Raw genomic sequence first — 25,297 nt, 5'->3', positions numbered from 1 at the left:
AATGAGCCCTCTCACGACTTTCTCAGACAACTAGGTCGATACGATCACCCCTTACGACAAAAACAACAATAAACAAAAAAACGAATAAACACGTATCTGTGATCTTTTTTCTGGCCAAAAATACAAAATGCCACATTTTCAGTTCGTGGTAACGAACTGTAGTAAGGAGCGACCCGGCCCAATAGTGAACGAAACTCTAAAAATGGAATTTTGATACCAATAGATATATCAAAAGAATAAGATTTTTATGCTTATTTCAAATATATAAGTTTCATCAAATTTAGTTTTACTCATCAAAAGTTACGAGCCTGAGAAAATTTGCCTTGTTTTGGAAAATAGGGGCAAACATCCCCATAAAAGTCACACGATCTTAAAGAAAATGACACCACCGCATCCAGCGTATCAGAAAACCCTGCTGTAGAAGTTTCAAGCTCTTATCTGCAAAAATGTGGAGCTTCGTATTTTTTGCCAGAAGACCGATCACAGGTACGTGTTTACTTATTTGTTTGTTTTTTGTTTTGTTTTTTCCCAAAACAAGGGGTAGTCGTATCGACCACGTGGTCCTACAATGTCGCTAGAGGCCTTGTGCCTCTAGCAAAAAGTCCTAATGCCCTTTTTAAGTGACCAAAAAATTGGAGGGCACCTAGGCCCCCTCCCACGCTAATTTTTTTTCCAAAGTCAACGGAACAAAATTGTGAGATAGCCAATTTGTTCAACATAGTCGAAAAAATAACAACTGTGTCTTTGGGGCTGACTAACTCCCCAAAGTCCCCAGTGGAGAGGCTGCAAGTTACAAACTTTGACCACCGTTTACATACAGTAATGATTATTTGGAAGTGTACAGACCTTTTCGGGATGATTTTTCGGTTGGGGGGGGGGGTGAGGGGAGGAGGCTATGTGGGAGGATCTTCTCTTGGAGGAATTTGTCATGAAAGAAGAGAAATTCCATGAAGGAGAGCAGGATTTTCTAGCATTATTTTAAAAAAAATGAAAAAATAAATATGAATAAGTTTTTTCAACTGAAAGTAGGGACCAGCATTAAAACTGAAAACAAACAGAGATTATTACGCATATGGAGGGTCCATCTCTTTTTAACAGCTCGCTCTTTACACTAAAGTATTTTTAGGAATTTCAACTATTTATTCTACATTCTTTGTGATTCAGGGGTCAATCTTAAAGAATTGAGACAAAATTAAAGCTTTAGTGTAAAAAGTGAGGTATTAATAAGAAGGCAAACCCCCTCATATACATAAAAAAATATACGAATATAGAAGTTCGTTACGTAAGTTAATTTGTAAGTTATGTATATTTTTTACTAATAAAAACGTTCGTTAAAAATAGAAAATTCTAGTTGCCTTTTTGAGTAACCGAAAAATTGGAGGGCAACTAGGCCTCCTCTTCCACGCTTTTTCTCAAAATCGTCTGATCAAAACTAATAGAAAGCCATCTACAAAAAAATATTAATACGTAAATTTCGTTTTAATTATTCATTTGCGGAGAGCCACAATAAAAACGTGTATTAATTCAAAAAAGTTCAGAAATTAAATAAAAAAACAAGTTTTTTTTAACTGAGCGTAAAGAGCGGGACGTTGAGGGGAGGAATAGCCCTTTTCATACACGGAGTAATCTCTGTTCGTTTTAAGTTTTAATGTCGCTCCTTACTTTCAGTTAAAAAAAAACTTGTTTTTTTATTTAATTACAAATAGGAGCTTGAAACCTCTACAGTAAGGTTCTCTGATACGCTGAATCTTATGGTGTGATTTTCATTAAGATTCTATGACATTTAGGGGGTACTTATCCCCTTTTTCGAAAACAATGGAAATTTTCTCATGCTCGTAACCTTTGATTGGTAACATTGAACTAGATGAAAATTATAACTTTAAAATCAGCATAAAAATCTGATTCTTTTGATGTATATACTGGTATCAAAGTTCCATTTTTTAGAGTTTCGTTAACTATTGAGCTGGGTCGCTCCTTACTACAGTTCGTTGCCACTAACTGTTTTTGAACACTTAAGTAATGATAGCTTCAAAACGCCCCTGAGGAGACAAAGGGGACATGGGAAGACAACCAGAAGTTGACATTCATACTACTTGATTTTATAAACGCAAAGCCTCGTCTAACCCAGTATTTGAAAAAATCTAACTATACTTTTTTTTTTCATTTGGCAAAGACTTGAGCAAGAGCCATACTACAGACAATCTTAAATCTTCTTTGCAAACAAATAAAAAAAACTATGAGAACTCTGTCTTGATACCGTTGTGTATAACCTAAAAGTATGCTATGCCAAACTAGCAGCACTGAAGCAAACTAGCAAACTAGCAAATTGTAGTGAGGTTCTATTGAGCTGTGGCATAACCACATGTCTATTACCTTTCCCCGCTTTGGGAAAGAGCAGAGACTAAAAGTTAGGTCCGAGTTATGCAGATATTTGAAGTTTTTGATACATATAACGCTGTTCGAAAGAAATTCAATGTTTTTAAACAAGCATCAAAATCCTGATTGAACTTGTGGATTGAAGCAAGAAATCAATGATAGAAAAGGTACCCTTGAGCATCATTATGACGTGCTGCTGCTGCACATAATATAACAGCTATTGGTGAAGTATTTTATTGTTGGAGCATCATTATTACTTCTTGGTGTTGCAGGTAATATAACAGCTATTTGGTGAAGTATTTTATTGTTGAAGCATCGTTATGACTTCCTACTGCTGTACGTAATATAATAGCTATTGGTGAAGTATTTTGTTGTTGAAGCATCATTATGGCTTCCTGGTGTTGCAGGTAATATAACAGCTATTGGTGAAATTTTTTATTGTTGAAGCATCGTTATGACTTCCTGCTGCTGCAGGTAATATAACAGCTATTGGTGAATTATTTTATTTTTGAAGCATCATTATAACTTCCTGCTGCTGCACCTAATATAACAGCTATTGGTGAAGTATTTTATTGTTGAAGCATCATTATGACTTCCTGCTGCTACACGTAATATAACAGCTATTGGTGAAGTATTTTATTGATGAAGCATTTTTTGTCGTCTCTTTTTTTCTTTACTCTACCATATTTTCTTTTATGGTGGTATAACATAAATTATCAATCTATATTGTGCATAAAAACAAAATCATACATTACATACACCCCCTACAGTTCTTTTTTGTGCAGTTGGGGATCTCTTCTGCAGAGAAACTGAGAATTTGCTTTTAAAAGTCTTATGACTTATAAACCTTTTGTTCTTTTTAGTCGCTTACTACGTCTCACAAAAGAATTAGTCAGGTTTTTGTTGTGGAATTACTTATTCCTCCAGAAAGCATCTTTCACATAAATCAGAAGTATTTGCATTGACTTGAAAAACACGTTAGTATCATACACCAATGGGATCAAAGCACACTTCTTAAGACATAGAACAGTCATCTCTCATTTCTCTTCGGTTGTGTTGTGTTCAACTTTCAAATATAAAGGGTGATTATCCAATCAGAGTGAGTTTTTTAAGACATGATTTTTTAAACTGAAAAACACAAAAACTTAGAACAACAGTTATGATAAACCTTTCAAAAGATATAATTGTATTGTGTAAAAAATATATAAAGATATAATTGATACAATTATAAATAAATCATATCAAAAGATATAATTGTATTCTATTAAAAGATATAACTGTTATAATTATAAACAAATAATATCAAAAGATACAATTGTATATATAAATATATTGAATGACAATGATGGAGAGCAAATTTGGTTCGATGTAAGCTTATCAACCAAGTTCTTATCATTTCAGTTTTTTGCCTAGTAGTGCAAGCGTTTCTACCCCACAGGTGTAACTATAATGCGGTTCGAGCACTTGTCAAAGCAGGAAATTTGTTTTGCCTAAACAACCCTTTTTACTGTTTGCTTTTCAGTTTTACCTTTTGAGTCAGGGCTATGGATCTTTGTAACAAATAATGCCACCAAAAAGAGTAATTTGAATCAGGGTTATTTCAGCAATTTCACCAGAGAAATAAAAAAGTCGGTTATATTTCTTGATCCTTCTGTATTTTCTTCAGATATATTTCTCACTTTATTTGCTTTACCCATTCGATTTTTGTTAATTCCATTATCTTGAGTAGAATTTCGTTCTTCCTTTCTTTAGGCATACTTTACAGCTAAGTGGAATTGTGGGGTATCCCAAGAGTGATGGGTTTTTTAAGATGTTTATTGTTAATGGTTAGGCCAAAACCATTTGCTGGACTAAATGAGATAAATTCGTTTTCCTCAATTCAATCCTGCCCCTGGAACTCAGCCGTCCTGGCTGAGTGGATTGGTGGTGCTGGTTTCAGGATCCTTTGTCTGAGAGGGCGAGGGTTTGAATCCTTGTGTATCCAATTATTTAGTTTGGGACAGGGGTCAGTGGCATGACCCTATAAGCTCAGCTAGAGTCGACTCAGCTCTAAATGAGTACCAAGAGAAATCTGGGGAAGGTAAAGCAGGAAGGGTGTGCGAAAGCACAGGATGGTTGACCCCCAATCCCCCATTGCACTTGCTGGCTGAAGGGCCAAGAAACGGAGATCAGCACCGCTGTTAGGGACTGTAAAGTCTAATACCGTATTCTTTACCTTTTACCTATACCTGCAACGGGATTAGGAGAATCATTGTTCTAATAAGTCTGGTAAGTTAATTCTTTTGCAACGCTGTTTAAGAGAATGGCCGGTATACATAGTACACGATTTTTATGACTATTTTCATGACACCAGGCTTTTAACAACTTGAAGCCAGTGCCGTAATTTCGTCAAGATCTTGGGGGGGGGGCATATTTGAAGCCGATTTTCCCAAACGAAATGAAAATGACAATGAAAATGTACCAAATAGTACTATAAAGGCTATATATTTATATATACCTTTACAGTACTATCTTTACAGTACATATACTACAGAAAACCGAGCCGTTTCTCTGGACACTTAAATTATTACAACAATATTAACCTCAGTTTTGACAAGATTTTTGAAGAAACTAAATTTTGACTGGGGGAGCTGGGGTCTGGAGCGGGAAACTGGGGTTTGGGGGAAGCAGTTGCCTACCCCCTTACCCCATAGCAAATTATACCCTTGCTTAAGACCAGATTGGCACTAGTCAACCATTTACATAAGTTATCCCACTAGAACTATGTCTGTTTAACTCTTACGCTCGCCGGATACTTGCTGTGGGGTTTCTTCTTCTGTAAATCCAACTCCAGCATGTTTCTTCGTATTCTATATTGGCTTAGCAAACGAGGGTTCAAGTGAAGACTGTTCGTAGAAGGAAGAGTGGTGGATGTGTTTACAGAAAATACCAATAGGCTTCACATTATATATGTTATTTTGCATCATTTGACTTAAAAGAATTACTGTTAGACTGCTGTTAGCCTAGGTACATTGTATAGAGCTAGAATTGTTCTTTTTTGGAGGGGATTCTTCACATTTAGATTTTCAATAAGTTTATTAACAGTGGTTGTGCAGACCGAAAGGCTGAACCTTGTAAATTGCCAACTTTTATTTAATCATGCTCCCAAAGGAGAACAACTCCAGAGAACACATTATGAGATTAATTCTTCTAAGAAGTCTGAAATTTTAATATGCAAAATGTATTAATAGAAGGGTAGGATAGACTAGTATAGATATAATCAGTTTGTACCCTCTGACTCGATATCATGGTTATTTTGTAGCTATTAGATCAGACATCATATAAAGACCTAGATTTTTTTTTCTATCTCAAAATGCACTTTGCAGTGAATTTTAATTTTGTACTTTAACGTAAATTTTAAGAAATTTTTTTAGCAGTGGATAGACTGACACCATTGGGTGAATATAATCAATTGTCATTTTTCTATTTAGTCTATTTTTCTATTTCTATTTTCTATTTAGAAAGGAAAACCATTCCAGATAACACATTAGGAGAGTCATTCTTCTAAGAAGCCTGTAATGTTAATTCTAATACAAAATGTTTTAATTGGAGGATATGATGAAGTAGTGAAGACGCTATCAAATTGCACCCTTTGACTCAAATGACTCAATTACACCCTTTTGACTCATTTGCACCCTTTGACTTATGAATAAATGAGCTATATTACCCGTAAAAATGTAAAAAAGACAAAGTAGGAATATTATAATAAAAAAAACAATAAACAGCGAAAAAAGAAATTCAAACCAGCAAGGAAACAAACACAAAGTAGAATCAATAGGGAAAATCTTTTCAAGACAGTGTAAATCAAATCTGTGGATGTTTCGACCCTATGTCCAAGCACCGTCTTTAGCACAATTCGAGAAAGAAATATATATATATATATATAATGTAAGTTTATTTATACATTTTTTTTTCTTTCTCGTATTGTGCTGAAGACAGCCCTTGAACATAGGGCCAAAATATCCACAGACTTGATTTCCACTGTCTTGAAAAGATTTTCCCTATTGATTCTACTATGTGTTTGTTTGTTATGGAAGGGAAATGAGGTCTTCATCGCTATTTTCAACTAACAAGGACAACATGAACTCATTAACCAGTTTCAATATGGAAAAAAGGCTGCAGAGGGTCATAAACGTGAATGAAGTTTATAGTCTTTTTACATAAATCATCACTGGAAGACTGAATCCGAGAAGGCACGTCTATTAAACCAAATCGAGCAATGAATTTTCTGATTGGGTGCCATCTAAGAAGCTGGAGGAGGAATTTGCAATATCTGAAATAAGCCACACGTAGAGCCTGGTGATCTTTCTTACGAAACAGATGAGCCATGCCCGATAACAACAAAAGCACAGGGGCACAATAAGCGTTATAGATCATACACAAACTATTACGGTTGTAACGGCTTTTGTTTGGGGATATTTTCCCGTAAGCGACGCGTAGGTTTTTCACGGCTTGATTGACTAGGGATGAACAGGTAGTGAAAAGAGTTGGGCCGAAACACAGACCAAGCCAACTAACTAAAGAAGAACACGGTAGAAATGCAGTCCCAGTAACGGGTAGAGCGACCGCATAAGGGCTACTAAAACAAATAAACTCACATTTAGACGCATTAACTGACAGTCCAATCTTAGATAGTTCATTGGTTAATATAGTAAAATTGTAAAGCAATCCACGGCGAGTCGGCAACAAGTAGAACGTCGTCTGCATATGCAACATAAGACAAACCAATATTATCGTAAAAAACAGGACTTTTAAGGGGACGCAGGCACGATGCAAGCACACATTTAAATATACTAGGAGACAACACGGCACCTTGCCGAACTCCTTTATTAATTTTTACCAGGTCAGATATTTGGCCATTCCAGGTAACTTGAATTTCAGACTTAGAATACCAATAAGACAATAAACATAGTACAGTTGGATTAACACCTGAAGACGCAATTGAAAATACAGCCTGAGGGTGTACAATATTATCGAAAGCCACAGAAATGTCAACAGTAAGACATTTCTGGCATGTTAATAAATTGAAAGGGAGTAGCCGATCCGGACTAGTCCCAGTTAAAGATAGAAATGGGGCCACAATTGGTGATAAGGAAAAAGTGAAAGAAAGATGGGTGGAACATTTTGAGAATGTGCTAAACCGAGATACAGTTGCAGGAAAAGATATAGATGAAAATGAAAAAGTTTGTGATACCTTGGATGTGAAGGAAGATTTGTTTAGTGAGGAAGAATTAGCGACAGTACTAAAAGGATTAAAAAATAATAAGGCCCCAGGTGCTGATAGTATGATTAATGAGTTCCTTAAATATGGTGGCCCTGAGGTTAGGAATAAGCTACTGAAGATTATGAACATGATTTTTGAAAAAGGGAAAGTACCCAATGATTTTAGGAAAACCTTAATTAAACCACTGTATAAGAAAGGTGACAAGAGTGAGTGTCGTAATTATCGAGGCGTTAGTCTGGTCTCTGTAGGTAGCAAATTACTGAGTAATATGATACTTTTTAGACTGAGACATGCTGTAGACAAAGTTTTAAGGGAAGAACAATGCGGTTTTAGAAATGGTAGAGGATGTGTCGACCATGTTTTCACTCTTAGGTTAATAATTGAGAAGTCCCTTCGTTGTCAAACACCTTTGGTCCTTAGTTTTATCGATTATGAGCAAGCTTTCGATTCTGTTGATAGAACAGCGTTAACAAAGGTTTTATCGTTATATGGTATACCAGAAAAATACATTAAAGTGATTTGCGCTATGTACGAGAATAATACTGCTGCGGTTAAGGTAGGAAATGAGGTTAGCAACTGGTTTTGCATTAAATCAGGAGTTAAGCAGGATTGTGTTCTATCCCCCTTTATATGGATCATTTTGATGGACTTCGTCTTAAGGAGCATAGGAAAGGCAATTGGAGACCATGGAATCAAATGGGGAGGAAGAACGCTCCTGGACTTAGATTATGCTGATGATTTAAGCATATTAGATGATAGTGTGTGCAAAATGAATGAATTTTTAGAGGTTTTACGAGTTCAGGGTGCTAAAATAGGCTTGAAAATTAATGTTAAGAAGACTAAGTCACTAAGGCTAGGAATAAGTGAAGATGAACAGGTGACATTAGGTAACGAAAAGATTGATCAGGTTGGGAGCTTCAGTTACCTTGGTAGTATTATTAGTAAAGATGGTGGGAGCAGTGAAGATGTTAAAAGTAGAATAGCTAAAGCTCAGGGTGTTTTTTTTCACAGTTAAAAAAAGTTTGGAAGAATAGAAAGATAAGCCTACAAACCAAGATTAGAATATTGGAAGCTACAGTGATGACAGTGGTCAAATATGGCTCTGAAGCATGGGCACTCCGAAAAGAAGATGAAAATTTACTAGATGTTTTCCAGAGAAATTGCCTATGGATTGTTCTGGGTACCCGGCTGACTGACCGTATTTCAAACAGTAGGTTGCACGAAAAGTATGGTTCAATCCCGCTTTCTGGGGCTATAATGAGAGAAAGGTTGAGATGGCTAGGCCACGTTCTACGGATGAAGGATGACAGATTACCGAAGATTGTCCTTTTTGGCCAACCGTCTGGGGCTACACGGAAAGCAGGTCGTCCTTGTCTGGGTTGGGAGGATGTCATAAATAAAGATTTAAAGGAAATGGGAACTTCCTGGGAGGGTGTAAAGAGGGAGGCTTTAAATAGATTACGTTGGAGAAGGAGCGTGCGTAGCTGTGTTGGCCTCAGGCGGCTTGGTGCTGCAGTGAGTTATTATTAGTAGTAGTAGTAGTAGTAGTATTTGCACATGACGTCCTTGCCTCGTTTTTGAATAGACTTTACAAGGCCACAAACGAAACTATCTGGAACAAGCGACTGGGCTAGCCAGGACTAGAAAAGTATTTGTAAATGGTTAAGTAGAGAAAGACAATCATAAGCAAAAAGTTGGTAGGAAAGGCTGTCACCATCAAGACTATTTGAACGCTTAATTTTTCTTACAGCCCGGAAAATATCAGACATTGCTACAGGCAGGACATGAGCCTGCAGGAGACGGTATGGTACAAGAGGTTAAGGCAACTTATAATAAAAAAAATGAAGAAAACTATTAAATATACTGAACAAGCGCTTGTAATGATCAACAAAACTAGCTAGCTGGAGACAAGATAGGGCAGGCGGGGAACATTTCTCACTGTTAATAACTTTATTCCATGAGGCCTTATCGGTGGGGCCTGGCCATGCATTCAAGCGTGCTCTCTTTAAACTGGTCTTATATTCAAGTTTACACTTTTGTTTCACAGAGAACACAGCTCTGGACTATGGTCGGTCACATGATATCCACATACGCAGCCAAAATTTGGCTTTTTGCTTAGCACGTTTTACTTCAGGATCAACGTTCCAATTAGGCTTTCTTGTACCAATCCGAACTTTATCCACAGGCACTGCAGCTTTGGAAGCTGATTTAAGGCAATGGCCAATTTGATAATAATAGCAATTGAGGTCAACTCTACTTGAAGGCGAGGAAACTGACGTTTGCAGCAGGTGATATGGCACTTTTATGGTCGACAGTAAAGCAGTTAGCGTAGCAAGGTATAGTGGGACATTAGCACGATCCCAGTTCAACTTCGTATGCCACTTCGGCTGAGCCGAAAGTGTTTTGCCAGATAGCTCACAGGACAAATTACAGCTAAGAATAAGGTGATCGTCATCAATCTTTTCTTCGTTCCTCTGTTATGAATATACGTGAATGAGAGGCTCTTATCTGTGACATGGTATCTGCTAGGAAGTGATTCTAGCAGGAGGGTTGACCTATTGGAGGTACTGAGAATGTCACAGTTAAGGTCACCAGCTAAAACCTAATTTAGGTCTTTTAAACGCAAACTTTGGAGTTGAGACTTTAAACTGGAGCAACAATTAGCGAAAGATTTGAACGATGCTATAAAACGTCGATCACAAGGTAAGAAAACGTTTATATGGGCAGTGCTGTCACATTAAATCGCTAAGATGTTATCATCACAATGAATCACGGAGGGCTTTGATGAGGAACGGAAGAAAATTGCTAGTTTTTTGCGGAAACGGATAGAAGAACGGATAGAAAATTTCGGAAGACTAATAATTCATTAATTAACAAGTCTTTGTCTTTTTGTTAATGTTAATATTGAGAGAAGCAAAGCTTAAAATAGTGGCTTGGTTCATTTTGGAGTAGTTTTCATAGATTGATAACTGGGCAATTCATACTATAGGAAACATGAGCTTCGCCGCAGTTGGCATATTTCAGAGTCTCTAAGCAAGGATTGTCTTTAATATTGGAATGGCGTCCAGAACATTTAGAGCACTTAATCTCATTCGGGGCATATGTGCAGTGAGCTAACGAATGATGCATAGCTTGGCAACTAAGACACGGTCTGGGCAGTTCTTTGTATTCCGATATTTTAAAAGACTCGTAACCCATGCGCAGACCCGTAGCAATGGCAGATGTTAGTGCAGCGGAATCAAGGAACTCTAAACGGAATGTATGAGAAGAGCCGATCTGGGTGGCCTCAACACGACCAGGAATAGTGGAGATGATTATGCTGCTGGAAACACTATCAGGAAGTCCCCTAATGACTGCGAGAGGTCGGCGATCTATCACTTTAGCACGAATATTTGGATAGCTCACAACAGCAGATCCGGCGAGAGAATTAGCGGAAACTTTATCCTGCATGACAACAACCCATCTTTTCCTTACTGGATCAGACTTTACCGGCATAATTCCGTCATGTCCGGCGAAAGAATCAAGCTTTTCCTTGTGGGGTCTCTTAGCTCTGGAGGCGGATATTTAAGAACGACGGTGTATGAAGGTTTGTGATTGGTAGCCTTACTATCTGAGACCAAAGAACTATTTATAGACGTTACTGGACTATTGAGGCGAGCAAGCGATTTTAGCTGATCAAGGCACTGGTTGACTTTGGCGGTAAGGATAGAATAAGCTGATGCCGGAATACTGGGGACTTCAGAGGGCGATTTGATCACGAACTCTGGAGTATCAATATTTTATGTAGAGCAGCGAGACAGAGTAGCAATAATGTCCGACAATGAACTAATCTTAGCACTGGGTCCTGAACGAAGAGGTATAGGCTCATCTGGGAAGAAATTGCTATATAAAAGTTTCTTAGCGTCAAGAACGTCCTCATACGGGAGAAAATCACTGGCGTATTTCACAATCGACTGACGGTCTAACCCCTCATCAAGATTATGCTGAATAAAGTTCAAAACTGGGCAATAATAAAGCGTACCGGTATTCCAATTGTCCATGATAAGCAAATTTCACTCACGACTCGGCATCAGTCCAAACACAATTAAGGAAAAAAAGTATATCCACAGAAAAGTTGTCGATAAGCATAATTATGAAATGATCCGCACTGGCTGAATGAATGCAATGAGAATAAATAGTAGCTTATCTTTGAGTGGGACAAGAAATCCAGTAATTTGTAAGTAATTACAAGTAATCCAAGTATTTCAAGGCACGACTCAGATGATAATAGTGCTAACTGAGAGCCCCAATCCATAAATAATCCTTAAGCTGTAATCACATATAAGTTTATGAATTTATCTAACAAGTTTCAATTACAAGTTCAAAAGTATTTCACTTGTTATTTAGTCCGAACAGGTACAGAGTTAATCTTGCTTAAATTCAATTAGTTGTTAACTGGTCAAATACCAAAAGATAACTTGTGTTTATTGCTCTAACTGTTACTTCAGGCATACGGTGTAGACCTAGATTTTATTATGCCGAAGTGCAATTAGCAGTAAACTTCAATTCTAAGCTCTAGACCTACATACCTTCTTGGAGGGTGATTCCAGGATTTCTTAATTTTTCAAGCAGTTTATTTGCAGTGGCTGGACCGAGAGGTGCAGCACCTGACATAATTGTATGCATCCTTTCAAACGCCTTTAAATTTATTTTCTTCTCATTTCCAAGGTAGCTGATTAGGGGAGGGACAAGCTGTAGCATAGTAGGCTGAAACAGAACATTATAATCATTATAATCTAATTTCATACCCAATCGTATTAAGATATTAGAATACGAAGATTTGAGGTCCGAGCAAAACACTCAAAAAGAACCTGAAGGTTCAGAAAACCTGCCCGCTCTGATTACCTCAAAAGTACCAAAGACACTGAAAATAAAATTGGGTTGTTTGGACTGGTTAAGTGGTAACTTAAACAACTATAAACATTTTATGAGGCAAAAGTAAGGAAAGGAATATTTCAGTTGAAAAAAAACTCGGTAAGCTGTTATTTACTTTTGGTAGTAGTGGGTGCCAAATTTAAAGAAAAAAAATATGAATAATCAAAGAAAATAAGCTAAATTCATATGGCACCAAACACCTTAAGAAGATATGTCTTTCCTTTAACGGTATGGTAGCCTTTGAAAATCAAATGCTTTTAAAAGTTTGAATTTCTTCTTACAAAAAGATTTTTCAAACTTAACCAGTTGGTTTTGATTGTTTATTTTTACGATTCAGTGACGACAGTGGTCAAGTATTGCTCTGAAGCATGGGGGCTCCGAAAAGTGGATAAAGACGAAGATTTGTTAGATGTTTTTCAGAGACATTGCCTACGGATTGTTCTGGGCGCCCAGCTGACCGACCGTATTTCAAAAAGTAGGCTGTACGAAAAGTGACAACCCGCTTTCTAGGGCTATAACGAAAGAAAGGTTGAAAAGGCTAGGGCACTCTGCGGATGATGGATGAAAGGTTGCCAAAGATTGTCCTTTTCGGCCAACCGTCTAGGACTAAACAGGAAGCAGGTACTCCGCAGTTGGGGTGGGAGGATGTCATAAAGAAATATTTAAGAGAAATGAGAACTTACTGGGAGGGTGTAAAGAGGGAGGCTTTGAATAGATTGTGATGGAGGAGGAGAGTGCGTAGATGTGTTGGGCAACTTGGTGCTACAGTGATTTGTTGGCAGTAGTAGTAGTTAAGTGTGGCATCACTGACAGAAATATGATACTTCCGTAAAAACTGCGCAGTCAAGCAGTTCGTGGTAACAAACTGTATGTGAGGAGCGACTCGGCTGAAAAGTCACCGAAACTGTAAAAAACTGAATTTTGATATCAACAGATGCATTAAAAGAAATGGGTTCCATACTGATTCCAGATATACAAAATTCATCAAGTTTAGTATTATGCCTCGATAGGTACAAACCTGAGAAAATAAGCCTGATTTTAGAAAAATTCAGAAAACACCCCCAATTAGTCAAGGAATCTCAATAAAAAACGCACCATCATATTCAGCATATGAGATTCAGTATAGGTTTCGAGCTGCCATTTGCAAAAATGTTAAATTAAGTTTTTTGCCAAGAAAACGATAACAGATACGTGATTATTTGTTTGTTTTTGTTTTGTTTTTTTTTTCGCCCATGGGTGATCGTGTTGAACCAATGCTTATAGATGTTTTGGAGTCTTTCGTCATCTTGTATAATTTAAAATGCGTCATAGATACCAAAAATGATACGATCACGCCTGGGGAAACAGAACGTAAGTAGCTACTTAAATGCATATGTACGTGACTATATTCAAATTATTTTTTTTTAATATTACTCTAAACAAATTTTCCTAGACTCATGACCTATCTAGATCATTTGTTCAGACCTGAAAATCTCAGTGTGCCACCAATTTTCAAAAAACCCTAATGGAGCCGTTTTTGAGAAAAAAAATACATATATAAATGCACAATAATTTAATTTAAAAAACATTATGCTAATTAAAAAACGCTAATTAAACTAATTAAAAAAAAAATGCTAATTTAAAAAACATTATGCTGCATCATGTCTAAATATCTTGCAGTTTGTCGCCTTTTATTTACTTAAAAAAATAAAAATTAATAACCGTAGCATTTGGAAGTGTCATAAATATTCAAGATTCCTTGGAAATTTGTCCGAATGAAACAAATTACGCAGATAAGGTTTAATGAAAAAATGGCCGTCATATATTTTATTGGGGAGTCATATATTTTGTTGTTAAAGTTATAGTTAATTATAACCAAAAAATGAGTTAATTATATCAGATGCTCGATGATATTCTCCAAGCAATTTTTTAAATAGACACGTGTTTGGGAGGACCTCTCTTGTGCTCTTTTTGAGTATCCCCTCCCTACAAATGTGATTTAAATTGGCTAGTCTACGTAAAAAATATTTTGTCTCATTATTGTTCCTTCTCTTTTTTATCTTTCATAATTTTAAAACAGAATTTTTAAATTTCGTAATTTAAAATTTCAAACAGTTCGTGGTAAAAAAAAACTGTAGTAAGGAGCGACTCGGCTCAATAGTGACAAAAACTCTAAAAAATGGAATTTTGATACTAATAGATACATCAAAAGAATTGGATTTTTATGCTTACTTTAAATATATAATTTTCATCAGATTTAGTCTTACCCATCAAAAGTTACGAGCCTGAGAAAATTCGCCTTATTTTTGAAACCCCTTCAACATCATAGTATCTTAACAAAAATCACACCATCACATTCAGCGTATCATAGAACCCTGCTGCAGAAGTTTCAAGCAGAAACTTTCAACTTTCAGACTTTCAAACTTTCAGACTTTTTAGTTTTTTTTTTGTAGTTTTTGCCTTTTTTTAGTTTTTTCAGTTTTGACGTCACCTGATCCAGTTTTTTCAGGTGACGTCACCTGATCCACAGATCCACACACAGACAACTTATTTTTATATATATATAGATATAGATATGGGCCATTTGGACAAACTTTGTGTGTATCTCCCTCCCCCTCTTCCTTCCATATGTCTGTGTAGAAGTGTCCAATATTAATATATTTTCATTTACTTCTTGATTTTTTTCAGGAACGTGAACAAGAAGATGGAATTTGTGTTTTCTATCAAACAAAGTATGTTTTGTGATTTTTATTGACGTCATGAATGAGTTAGTACGGAATTGAGTTTCAGCACTGCCGTGTTTGTAATTTAAAATTTTTTGAGACATAGCATTGATTCTTGGCAGCTTAGGAGAAGCAAAAATGAGCTCGATTGCTTAAAAACCAAAATGCAGCAGACTTTGATAATTATCTTTCCTTTTTGAGTATTGCAAGGCTATAATGTGTTTTTGACTTGAAATTTGGTGTCTTTTTCTGTGACTACTTTGTTTATAGTTACTTAGATTCTGTATGTGAGAAATCAGGACGCCCTTCCTATTTTTAATATTATTTTAAATTTTACGGAAGTAGTAGACGTCAATATCGTCAAATAAATTTGCATTTTAAAATTTTGACAATATTATTGCACAATTCGTAGAAATAGCAAGAAATTCTGGAAGTATTGTTTAAGCTTATTGACGAAAACTAATTAAGAAGAGAAATTGTCCCCCTCCAAAGTTTATATAATGACCCTCTCCCCTTTCATACAAGATAATTGTGCGAAGGTTTTTACCTCCCCTCTTATTCAGAAAATACTTTGATTATAAAAGGAGATGCTACTGTCCTTACTGCAAAGTGATGGGGGCATTCCTTAAGAAATAAAAGATTCCTTAAGAATATCCCCAGAAACTAGAAAATTACGACCTGTAACCTATCCTTTAGGCATTTTCAAACCAACCATAGTTCAATGGAACAATTGTAAAAGCCTAACTAATACTACTAATTCTAACAACTCACCGCAGCACCAAGCCGCGTTGGGCCAACACAGCTGCGCACGCTCCTTCTCCATCTCAATCCATTCAAAGTCTCCCTCTTTACACGCTACCAGGAAGCTCCCATTTCCTTTAACACTTTCTTTAACACTTTCTTTATGACATGCTCCCAGCGTAGACGAGGACGACCTGCTTTCCGTTTAGCCCTAGACCATTGGCCAAAAAGGACAATCTTCGGCAAAGTTCTTTTAAAGCCTATATAGCACCTGGAGAAATTTGGGGGAAAACTCGGGAAACGTCTGATGATTTGCTCCCAACCATGCATTGCACTCCCGGCCGAAGGCAGAAAATAAGGAGATCGGTGCCTATGTTACACAAACCGTTAGTCAGTACAAGATTTGTTTTTTATTTTTTCATAATAAATCTTGGGCTCACTAAATAAATTTAATTAAAAGAATGTAATAGCTTGAGAATTTTACGTGCTATTTTTTGGTTCAATGATCTTGATTTTTTTTGTATCCTTCTTCTCCTACCCTTTTTCCCTCTGCTTTTCCCTCCCCTTTCCTTGTGTGCTTATCGGCTGAAACCATCAAGGCTCTTAGTATTGTTTTGTGTATTTTGTTGTTATTATTTACCGGAAATGTTTCCAGTTACGGGAAGTTAAATTGGATTTGACGAAGTTTTCTTTTATTATTTATTTATGATTTTGAGAAGAATTGGAAATAGAATAAAATTGTTTCCTGATTTCTTGCAACCCTTTCTTTTGTTTACTGGGAGATAAATTTAAGCCTATTCTGATTAGATATTTGAAAAATATTGTAGGCTATCTTTTCCCGTGTCGACTTACCCTTAGCACAAAATTTCATTGTGGAATAAATGAAGTTTGTTTCTGTTCTCCTTTTTATCTGTTGATACGGATTAGAACTTTTATTTTAGTTTATATGTTCACATATCTAGGACTGCAAAGACTTGGTTTAATCAAATTACATACAAATCTTTGCACGGAGTAAAAATGTTTCCTGATTCCTTTCCCCCTTTCCTGTTCTTTCCCAGGGGTTACTTTAAACCCACACTACTTGTAGAAATATGAAAAATGTTGCAGGCTACTTTTTCTTTTATCTATGTAATTAGCACAAAAATCAACAGCAAAGAAAACAGAATGGGGCGTTTCTCACCCCCTCTCTTTTGGTCTGGATAAGAACTCCCTATCTTAGTTTTATATGCTCTCGTACTTAGAACACCGAAAATTTTTATTTTAGCTATCACAATGCAGATGTGTGTTTGGAGTAGAAATGGCTTGTACCTTTTACTTTTGTTGCTGGGAGATAAATTCAACCCTATACTAACTATAGGCTTATGGAAAATATTGTAGGCCACGTTTCCCTTTATCTATTGGCACAAAAAAAGTGTATGAAATAAAAGAATCGGATTTGTTTTATCGTTTCTTCTCGTTTGACGCCAAGCCTCCTATTTTAGCCCCCTATTTTCTTCTTCTTGTTTGAATTGTTTAGGAGACGCTTTCAGCTATTCTTATAATCAGCATCAAATTCTAAGCCCTGTGGCGAGCTGCTGCAGCAGAGATCGAGCTCCGGCTCCCATGTCATCAAGCATAGGTCAATCGTACTGCTTCGCCACTGGGCTCAAATGTTCTTCTACGTAGTCTATATAGCTTTTAGTCTATATGGTTCCGATTGCTTCATTTTAATAAATCCCAACTCCAAGTCTTTGCCATAAGTTTTTTGGTCAATATTGTTGCTCTAAATACGACCAAGATCAATATAAGCTAATGTTGGTTCAATTCTTTTTTAATGCTATTGCTATGGCATTTCGATTTCTTATGAATGTGGTAAATAAAGGACAATTTACAATTTAGTCTAATTAACCAATTAGCTTAATCAAAAGAATAATTGTATGGATTTTAAATATTAGACAGTCGATGGTAATTTTTTTTTAATTGGCTGCTTAATTAAATAGAAAGTTGTTAGCAATTACCGATTGCATGCAGTGGCAAAGCCAGAGTTTAAGTTTTTCGTAAGGGAGGGGGGTGGTCTAGCTTACTGGAAGGTGAAGGTGCAAAAATGAAAATCTTCTCAATAAGTAGTTTAGGCAATGTTGTTTTTCAAATCTATAATATTTAATGAATTGTATGATGTGTAGATTGTCTTTTCTATTCCTAATAAATGTGGTCAACGTCAGCTAAGGTTAATATGCGTAAGAGCGTGCTTCATTTAACTTTTATATTTGGCAAACTGTAGGCTACTGCTCGTAAACGAAGAGAGATTGGGAATCCGGTGCTCACAGCCCAGCAAAAGTAGAATATGGTGTGGTTTTATTTCTTTTTTTTTGTATTAACTTAATTTTTTATCAAGTTTTTTATCTGCTGTTTATTTCCAACAAGAACAAGTTTCGGCTTTATCTTTTGTTTAAAATAGTTTTTTTTGGAAAACTTACCCTTCAAGGCACGTTTAAGGTTAAAAGGGTTGTAAATAGAAATCGTCAAGTAATACTAAAATGAGCCCTTTAAGTAAGAAGGGTAAATTTTTCATTGATAAAAACGAAGTCTGTGATGGGAAGTAAGCCTAATCCTCCTTCCCTCTTCAATCTGCATTATGCTAAAAATTAGGATACTAAAGTAAATTTTCCTTCTAACTTAAAATTTTTAACTTAAGCTCAAATTCTTTCTAAATAAAATGCTTGCCCTTGTTTTGTTTTTGGGGAGTTTGGTCTCGCTTTATTTCTTCAGTGATAGAAGTGGAAAATGAAGTAAGCCCTTTTTCCCGCCTCTCTTAAAATCTAAATTAATCTAAACATTGAAAATCAAAATTAAATTTTCCTTCCCCTTCAATTTTTGAAGTAAAGCAAAAAAAAACTATCTTTTTTTTTTATAAGTTTACTCATCAACGTAACGTATATAAAGAAAGGGTTTCAAATGCATGTCGTCGGGTAATCCTAAAATGCGATTTTCTAGAAAGAAAATTTTTCAGGGATGAGAGTGGATAAGGAAGCAAACGTTCCTCTTAAATCCAAAGTTGAGTTAAAAATTAAATATTTCAGATTAAGTTTTCCTTCCTCGTTAAATTTTAAAAAAGAAATTTGAGGGTTTTCTAGGTAAAGCCTGCCTTAGTTTTTTGGAACTTTGCTGCGATTTTTAATTCTCATAAACAAGTGTGTAATTTAACAACATGAAAACAGGGTATGTCATCCAGGTACCCACCGCAAGAAGTGGGGGGCTTTGGGACTACCCCTCACCTGAAAGAAATTTTTTCGTAACTGCCTCTTATGATCCCTGTCTCTTCACGCAACAGTAAGTGACACTTATATTTTTTAAAAATACCCCACGAAAATTGCTCATTCCTAGCATAAACTCGGGAGGAAACATGGAGGGGGAAGGGGGTACAGATTGCCAATAGAAAACGTTTGTGTCACTGTACTGTATAGATTACAAGATTTCTTCTTTTTTCTGTGAAGTTTAAAACACGTCTGTTCTAAATTTGAGGTATTTTCTTATTACTTGACGTTTTTTATAATATGTAAATTGATAATAGTATGATGTAAAATAAAATGGGCTTTAGTGTCTCCTGTAGACAAAAATGCAGCTTCATGTTCTTTTTCGATTTAGTTGGAAAGTTGTGCATTTGGTGCTTTCCTTTCTTTTGGTTACAGACTAGATATGTATGTTGTTTTTGTTTCAAAAAAATTTTCTATTGTTCGACAAAGAAATATTTTTGCTTTTATTGGAAAATTCTGTTATTCTTGTATCATTTTGTTGAAATTTGCTTCAATTAGTGTGCGACAATAAATTTCTTTTGTTTATGGTTTTGTGTACATTGTCTAGGTGGAGGAGTACGTAAAATATATGTATAACTTAATGCAATATTAATTCAAAGAATTGAAGTAAAACAAGAAGAGAGGAAATGAAAAATTATAATAAAACAAAACAGAAGAAGCTTAACTTACTCGGTCACTGACCCTCAAACTACATGAAATCTTCATGCAAAAGCACTGCCAGCAAAAAAAAAAAAAAAATCAATTTTAATAATTTCTGAAATTCTGGTAAAACGTTACACGATTCTATTTCGATCGGCAATTTTTCCGAAGTTAGGGGTAGGCGTTCGATTTGTAAAATGTTGACGTATCGACTTTTTGTCGCCTCTGGACGGAAGAAAAAAAAAAGTTTGTTTTCCTTGTCAATGTAGAACTCAAGATGAAATTGATGTTTTAAAAAGAACTTTTTTTTGTTCAAGAACGGCGAGGAGTATTATAATCAATCCGCAAATCGAATAAAAGGTGACAATTGGTTAATTCCGTATTGAATAACATCGAAGTAGCAAATTTGAAATTAATAACAAAAGTGTTCGATAGACCATGTCACGTTGTTTTATAGGAATTTTATAAATATCCCATTCTACTTATAAAAAAAAGGATTATGTTTGATAGATTTCAACTCTACTGCATATGTTTGCGTAATTTTCCGCTTAACCAGTTTCAAAAATTATATTTAATTTTAGTGCCCTTGGTTCGTCAAGTCTTCTTCGAATTAATCAGTTTCGTTGCTTAAATAAATAAATCTCAAAACAGAAAAAGTTTGAGAAATGAAAAGAATTAAAAACAAAGATTTTTTTTAACTTGTAGACGACAAAATAATATGTGTTTACGCTTTTATGGGTACCGAATCTTCCCCAAAACAAAAAGATCATTTTACTTGGTACACAGAATTTTAAGAAAGATTTCTTGAAACTTAAACAGAAATGAGTTTTTCAATTAAATATTATTTTGTTTCCAAAAACATGCCTGAGAATCACATCCACACTGGCGGGTGAATAACATAATAACAGCCAGTAGACGCACAAAGTGTGTTTATATTGTGTTCGGCATCCCTCTTAACATTTCCTTAAAGTATAATCTTAATATCATAAGCCTTTTTAGAAACACAGGATAAAACATGCCCTCTTTCCAATAAAAATCCTTATATGTTAGTGGTTCTAGGCGTTTACCTCCCCGCAGAAAATACCCTCGGCGTTTGCCCCCCCCCCCACGGAAAGTACCCCCCGTAGAAAATACTCCCTGGTGTTTTATTGTTTTAAAAAGTAGCGTTGAGAGAAAGAGTCAAACTTTAGCGTAAAAAGCGAGGCGTTGAGGAGGAAACAGCCCCTTTCATATTCGGAGTAATTTCTGTTCGTTTTAAATTTTAATATCGCTCCTTACTTTCATTTAAAAGAGCCTGTTTTATTTATTTAATTTTTCAAAAAACATCAGAAATTAAATTATAAAAAAAATTCTTCAACTGAAAGTAAGGAGCAACATCAAAACTTAAAACTAACAAATATTATTGAGTATATGAAAGGTGTTTCCCATTCCACAAGACCTTGCTCTTTACGCTAAAGTTTTGAATTCTTCTCATTTTGAATATTACAAAACGTGGGGCAAAGCGTTTCTTTACATGCGATCAGGTCTTTTCTTTTTTTTACCTCATAGCACAACTGACTTGTAAACTAATAGATATTACTGTATGATAAAGACACCCTACACTGAATGCAAAACTGTAAGCAGGCCGTGGAGGGGCTCATTGTCGAAAGCCTCAGAACAGGTGATTAAACCTTCAGTTGTGTATGTTTTATGCTTGTATAAACGATGAGAGGGGAAAAATTATTCCACTATAAATAAAAACTTTATTCGTATGCAGATAAAACCTAGAAAAAATTTATATTTATGCAAGCTTCTCTACTTTTGTTCTAAATGTGTCAAGTAACAGTTGTGTTGTACAATCCAAGTAACAACTGCAAATTAAGTAATAGTTTAAGTTTACAGTCAAAGGAGACTCATAATTTGCTCGTTTCCCGTTATGTTGTATGCCAAAGTACGGTTTCAAACACGTTTAACGATCTGTAACCTATCATTTAGCATTTTCAAACCCACTGTATTCCAATGGAATAATTGTAAAAGCCTAACTACTACTAACAACTCACCGCAGCACCAAGCCACCTGAGGCCAACACAGCTACACACGCTACTACAAAAACATAACGGGAAACTTTCAGTAACAGAACTTTTTTGTTTATCAGCCTACCATACCTTATTATTTATTCTTGCTTTTAGAAATCATATATTGGAGTCTTTTTTAACCACCGAGTTGAGTTTAATTTTTTTTGCTTTTAATTAATATACGTATTTCCAGCTTTACCACCCCCAAAAGTCAGACCAATATGCAGCTGTGCTAATATTTTAATCACCCCATATAATTTTCAAACACCGTCTAACCGTTGCTTCCTTGATTGGGCTTGATTATCAACATCATCTTCCTTGAGACTAAGGTGGATATACCCACAAGGAATTGCGCCCACAGGGTACTTCAACCGTGAAATTGCACCCCTGGAGAGTTGCTAGGATTGGTAATCTGTGCATTTTGACAGCCCCAATGCCGGTTTATCCTGATAATTCTCTATTTAGACATTATTTTACAGGTCAATGCTATTCAGGGAATAATCCTGTAATCACTGTCAAGCTCATACCTAGTTAGATAATCCAAGATCGATCTTAAACTTACATTCACTTTTATGTGTAAACAAATATTGGAACTCGATCTTTCAGTACACCCACACAGGCCCTCCCTCTCAAACCCATATTTACTGTCACTGGCACTCATGCTCACGCTTCAATGCATTCCACATAGGCCTAATTAATACATTTAGTAGAAAACTGGACAAGCTACCTCTTATTTTTTGGGCATAAGAGTGAATATGAGGAAATATAAGTGTTTTTATGGCACTTGGTATTAACCAAGTGACATATAGCGATCGCAAATTCTGTCGGTCCCGGTTTTGCTACTTTAGGCACTTTCAGGTAAGCTAGGACGATGAAATTTGGCAGGCGTATCAGGGACCAGACCAGATTAAATTAGAAATAGTCGTTTCCCGATTTGACCATCTGGGGGGGGGTGGGGGGCCCGTTAAGTCGGAAAAAAAATTGGAAAAATGAATTATTTCTAACTTACGAACAGTTGATCAGATCTTAATGAAATTTGATGTTTGGAAGGATATCATGTCTCAGAGCTGTTATTTTAAATCCCGACCGGATCTGGTGATATTGGGGGGAGTTGAGAGGGGGAACCTAAAATCTTGGAAAACACTTAGAGTGGAGGGATCGGGATGAAACTTGGCGGGAAAAATAAGCACAAGTCCTAGATACATGATTGACATAACCGGAACGGATCCGCTCTCTTTGGAGTAGTTGGGGGGGGGGGGTATTTCTGAAAAATTAAAAAAAATGAGGCATTTTTAACTTACGAACGGGTGATCGGATCTCAATTAAATTTGATATTTAGAAGGATATCATGTCTCAGAGCTCTTATTTTAAATCCCGACCAGATCTGGTGACATTGGGGTGGGGGGGGTTGGGAGGGGGAACCTAAAACTTGGAAAACACTTAGAGTGGAGGGATCGGGATGAAACTTGGTTGGAAAATAAGCGCAAGTCCTAGATACATGATTGACATAACCAGAACGGACCCGCTCTCTTTGGGGTAGTTGGGGGTTAATTCTGAAAAATTAGAAAAAATGAGGTATTTTTAACTCACGAACGGGTGATCGGATCTTAATGAATTTGATATTTAGAAGGATATCGTGTCTCAGAGCTCTTATTTTAAATCCCGACCGGATCTGGTGAAATCGGGGGGGGAGGAGTTTGGGGTGGGGGAACCTAAAATGATCGAAAACGCTTAGATTGGAGGGATCAGGATGAAACTTGGTGGGAAAAATAAGCAGAAGTCTTAGATACGTGATTTACATAAATGGAACAGATCTGCTCTATTGGGGGGGGGGGGTTAATTCTGAAAAATTAGAAAAAATGACGTATTTTTAAATTACGAAGGAGTGATCGGATCTTCATGAAACTTCATATTTAGAAGGATCTCGTAACTCAGATCTCTTATTTTAAATCTCAACCAGATCCAGCGTAATTGGGGGGGGGGGGGGAAATTTCAGAAAATACTTAAAGCGGTGAGATTTGTATCTCACCGCCACCTGGTATACGGGATTTCTGAGAGTCAGCAACCCCTCATAGATGGTTGAAGCACCTAAGTGGTCCTCACTGCTTTTGACTTGAGAAAGCTACTATTTGCATAAATATTTTGCATTCTAAACCCTTAGAAATTATTTGACAGTTAGTTTTCAAAGTGCTTTTCTAGTCACAAGCTCTTAGGCTGGGATTGGCATTCCCTCCATTATTCCTTCTATGCCGAAATTTTCATTCTATATTTTCGATGTTCATTTGTATCATAGTTTTAGAGAAAAAGATTTGCTTTTAAACCTGCAATGGCAAAAAAAAACATTTCAAGACAGGTGAATCTGACCAAAATTAGGATTCATCAAAGGAGTTTTGCATAAGAAAGGAAGTATGGATTCCCAATACATGCGGCTTTAGGCCCGTTTTAAAAATGTTTCTAGGAGTTCCGTAGGTATATGTGTTATATATATGTGTTATATGCCTATGTGTTATACCAGAAACTCACTCGAGAAATTGTATCGCGAACATGAGACATTACCCGTTTTTCACGTTGTTAATACCACACAATTATATTCTACTCGATGGAAAAATACATTGTAGCTATATCTTAATTAAATATTTAGTTGGTACTTTGGTTAGGTTACGTACTAAATATATTGCGCTCTGGGCGGCCCCCTTCCATAATTCTTTGTTGTAGTTTTCACAGCCGAAGCTAATTGTCTGGTATTAACACCGTGAAAAACGGGTAATGTCTCATGTTCTTGATATAAGTTCTTGAGTGTGTTTCTCGTATAACACATAAATACCGTTCTTTGTGCTGACCTTAGTGGTCACCTACCCCTCCTTTTCCCCCCCTTTACATTAAAATATGCTTGAGTTCGTTATAGTTATACCTTTACCCAAGGCGTAAGATCAAGGTCACTTCAAGCCCTTAAATGATTTGAAGCCAAGAATTTGTCTGAAAAACTCCTCCTTAAAAATGTGGGTTAAAAAATGCACACATCCCTCCCCAATTTTGTGAGGAATCCTTACTTCTTTTAAAAAATTCTCGTAAACCCCCTCCCCAGTTCGAATTGTGAGTCTGTGCAAACTCATATAGAAGGCTGTCTACCCCCTAGAAAACCCACTGCCCCCCACACCTTCCTAGAAAAAACTTCAATAGCTAGTTTAAGACTAAGGCCTAACAGAAGACAGCACATGAGCCCCCCCCTTTTCGCGTCATATATAAGTATATCATTACAACCAAGTACTACTGAACTTAAAGTGGCCTTTGAATACAAACCTGATTCATGTTAAT

General features: G+C 36.2%; 2 protein-coding genes across 3 annotated transcripts in view; one reads left to right on the top strand and one right to left on the bottom strand.

Moving 5' to 3' along the window:
* The window catches only part of LOC136029922 (luciferin 4-monooxygenase-like), a 43,597-nt gene extending 31,158 nt beyond the window's left edge, over positions 1-12,439 (bottom strand). Inside the window, exon 1 of the mRNA XM_065708449.1 lies at positions 12,208-12,439. Within this exon, the coding sequence (XP_065564521.1) occupies positions 12,208-12,424 (217 nt within the window). The 5' untranslated portion in view covers positions 12,425-12,439. The remainder of the gene's footprint in view (positions 1-12,207) is intronic.
* The window catches only part of LOC136029921 (cytosolic 5'-nucleotidase 3-like), a 144,860-nt gene that overhangs the window by 74,003 nt on the left and 45,560 nt on the right, over positions 1-25,297 (top strand). The gene's annotated exons all lie outside the window — the stretch shown is intronic.

The sequence above is a fragment of the Artemia franciscana genome, chromosome 8 (assembly GCF_032884065.1).
Source record: "Artemia franciscana chromosome 8, ASM3288406v1, whole genome shotgun sequence".
Taxonomy (NCBI): domain Eukaryota; kingdom Metazoa; phylum Arthropoda; class Branchiopoda; order Anostraca; family Artemiidae; genus Artemia; species Artemia franciscana.
This window is presented reverse-complemented; position numbering and strand designations above follow the sequence as displayed.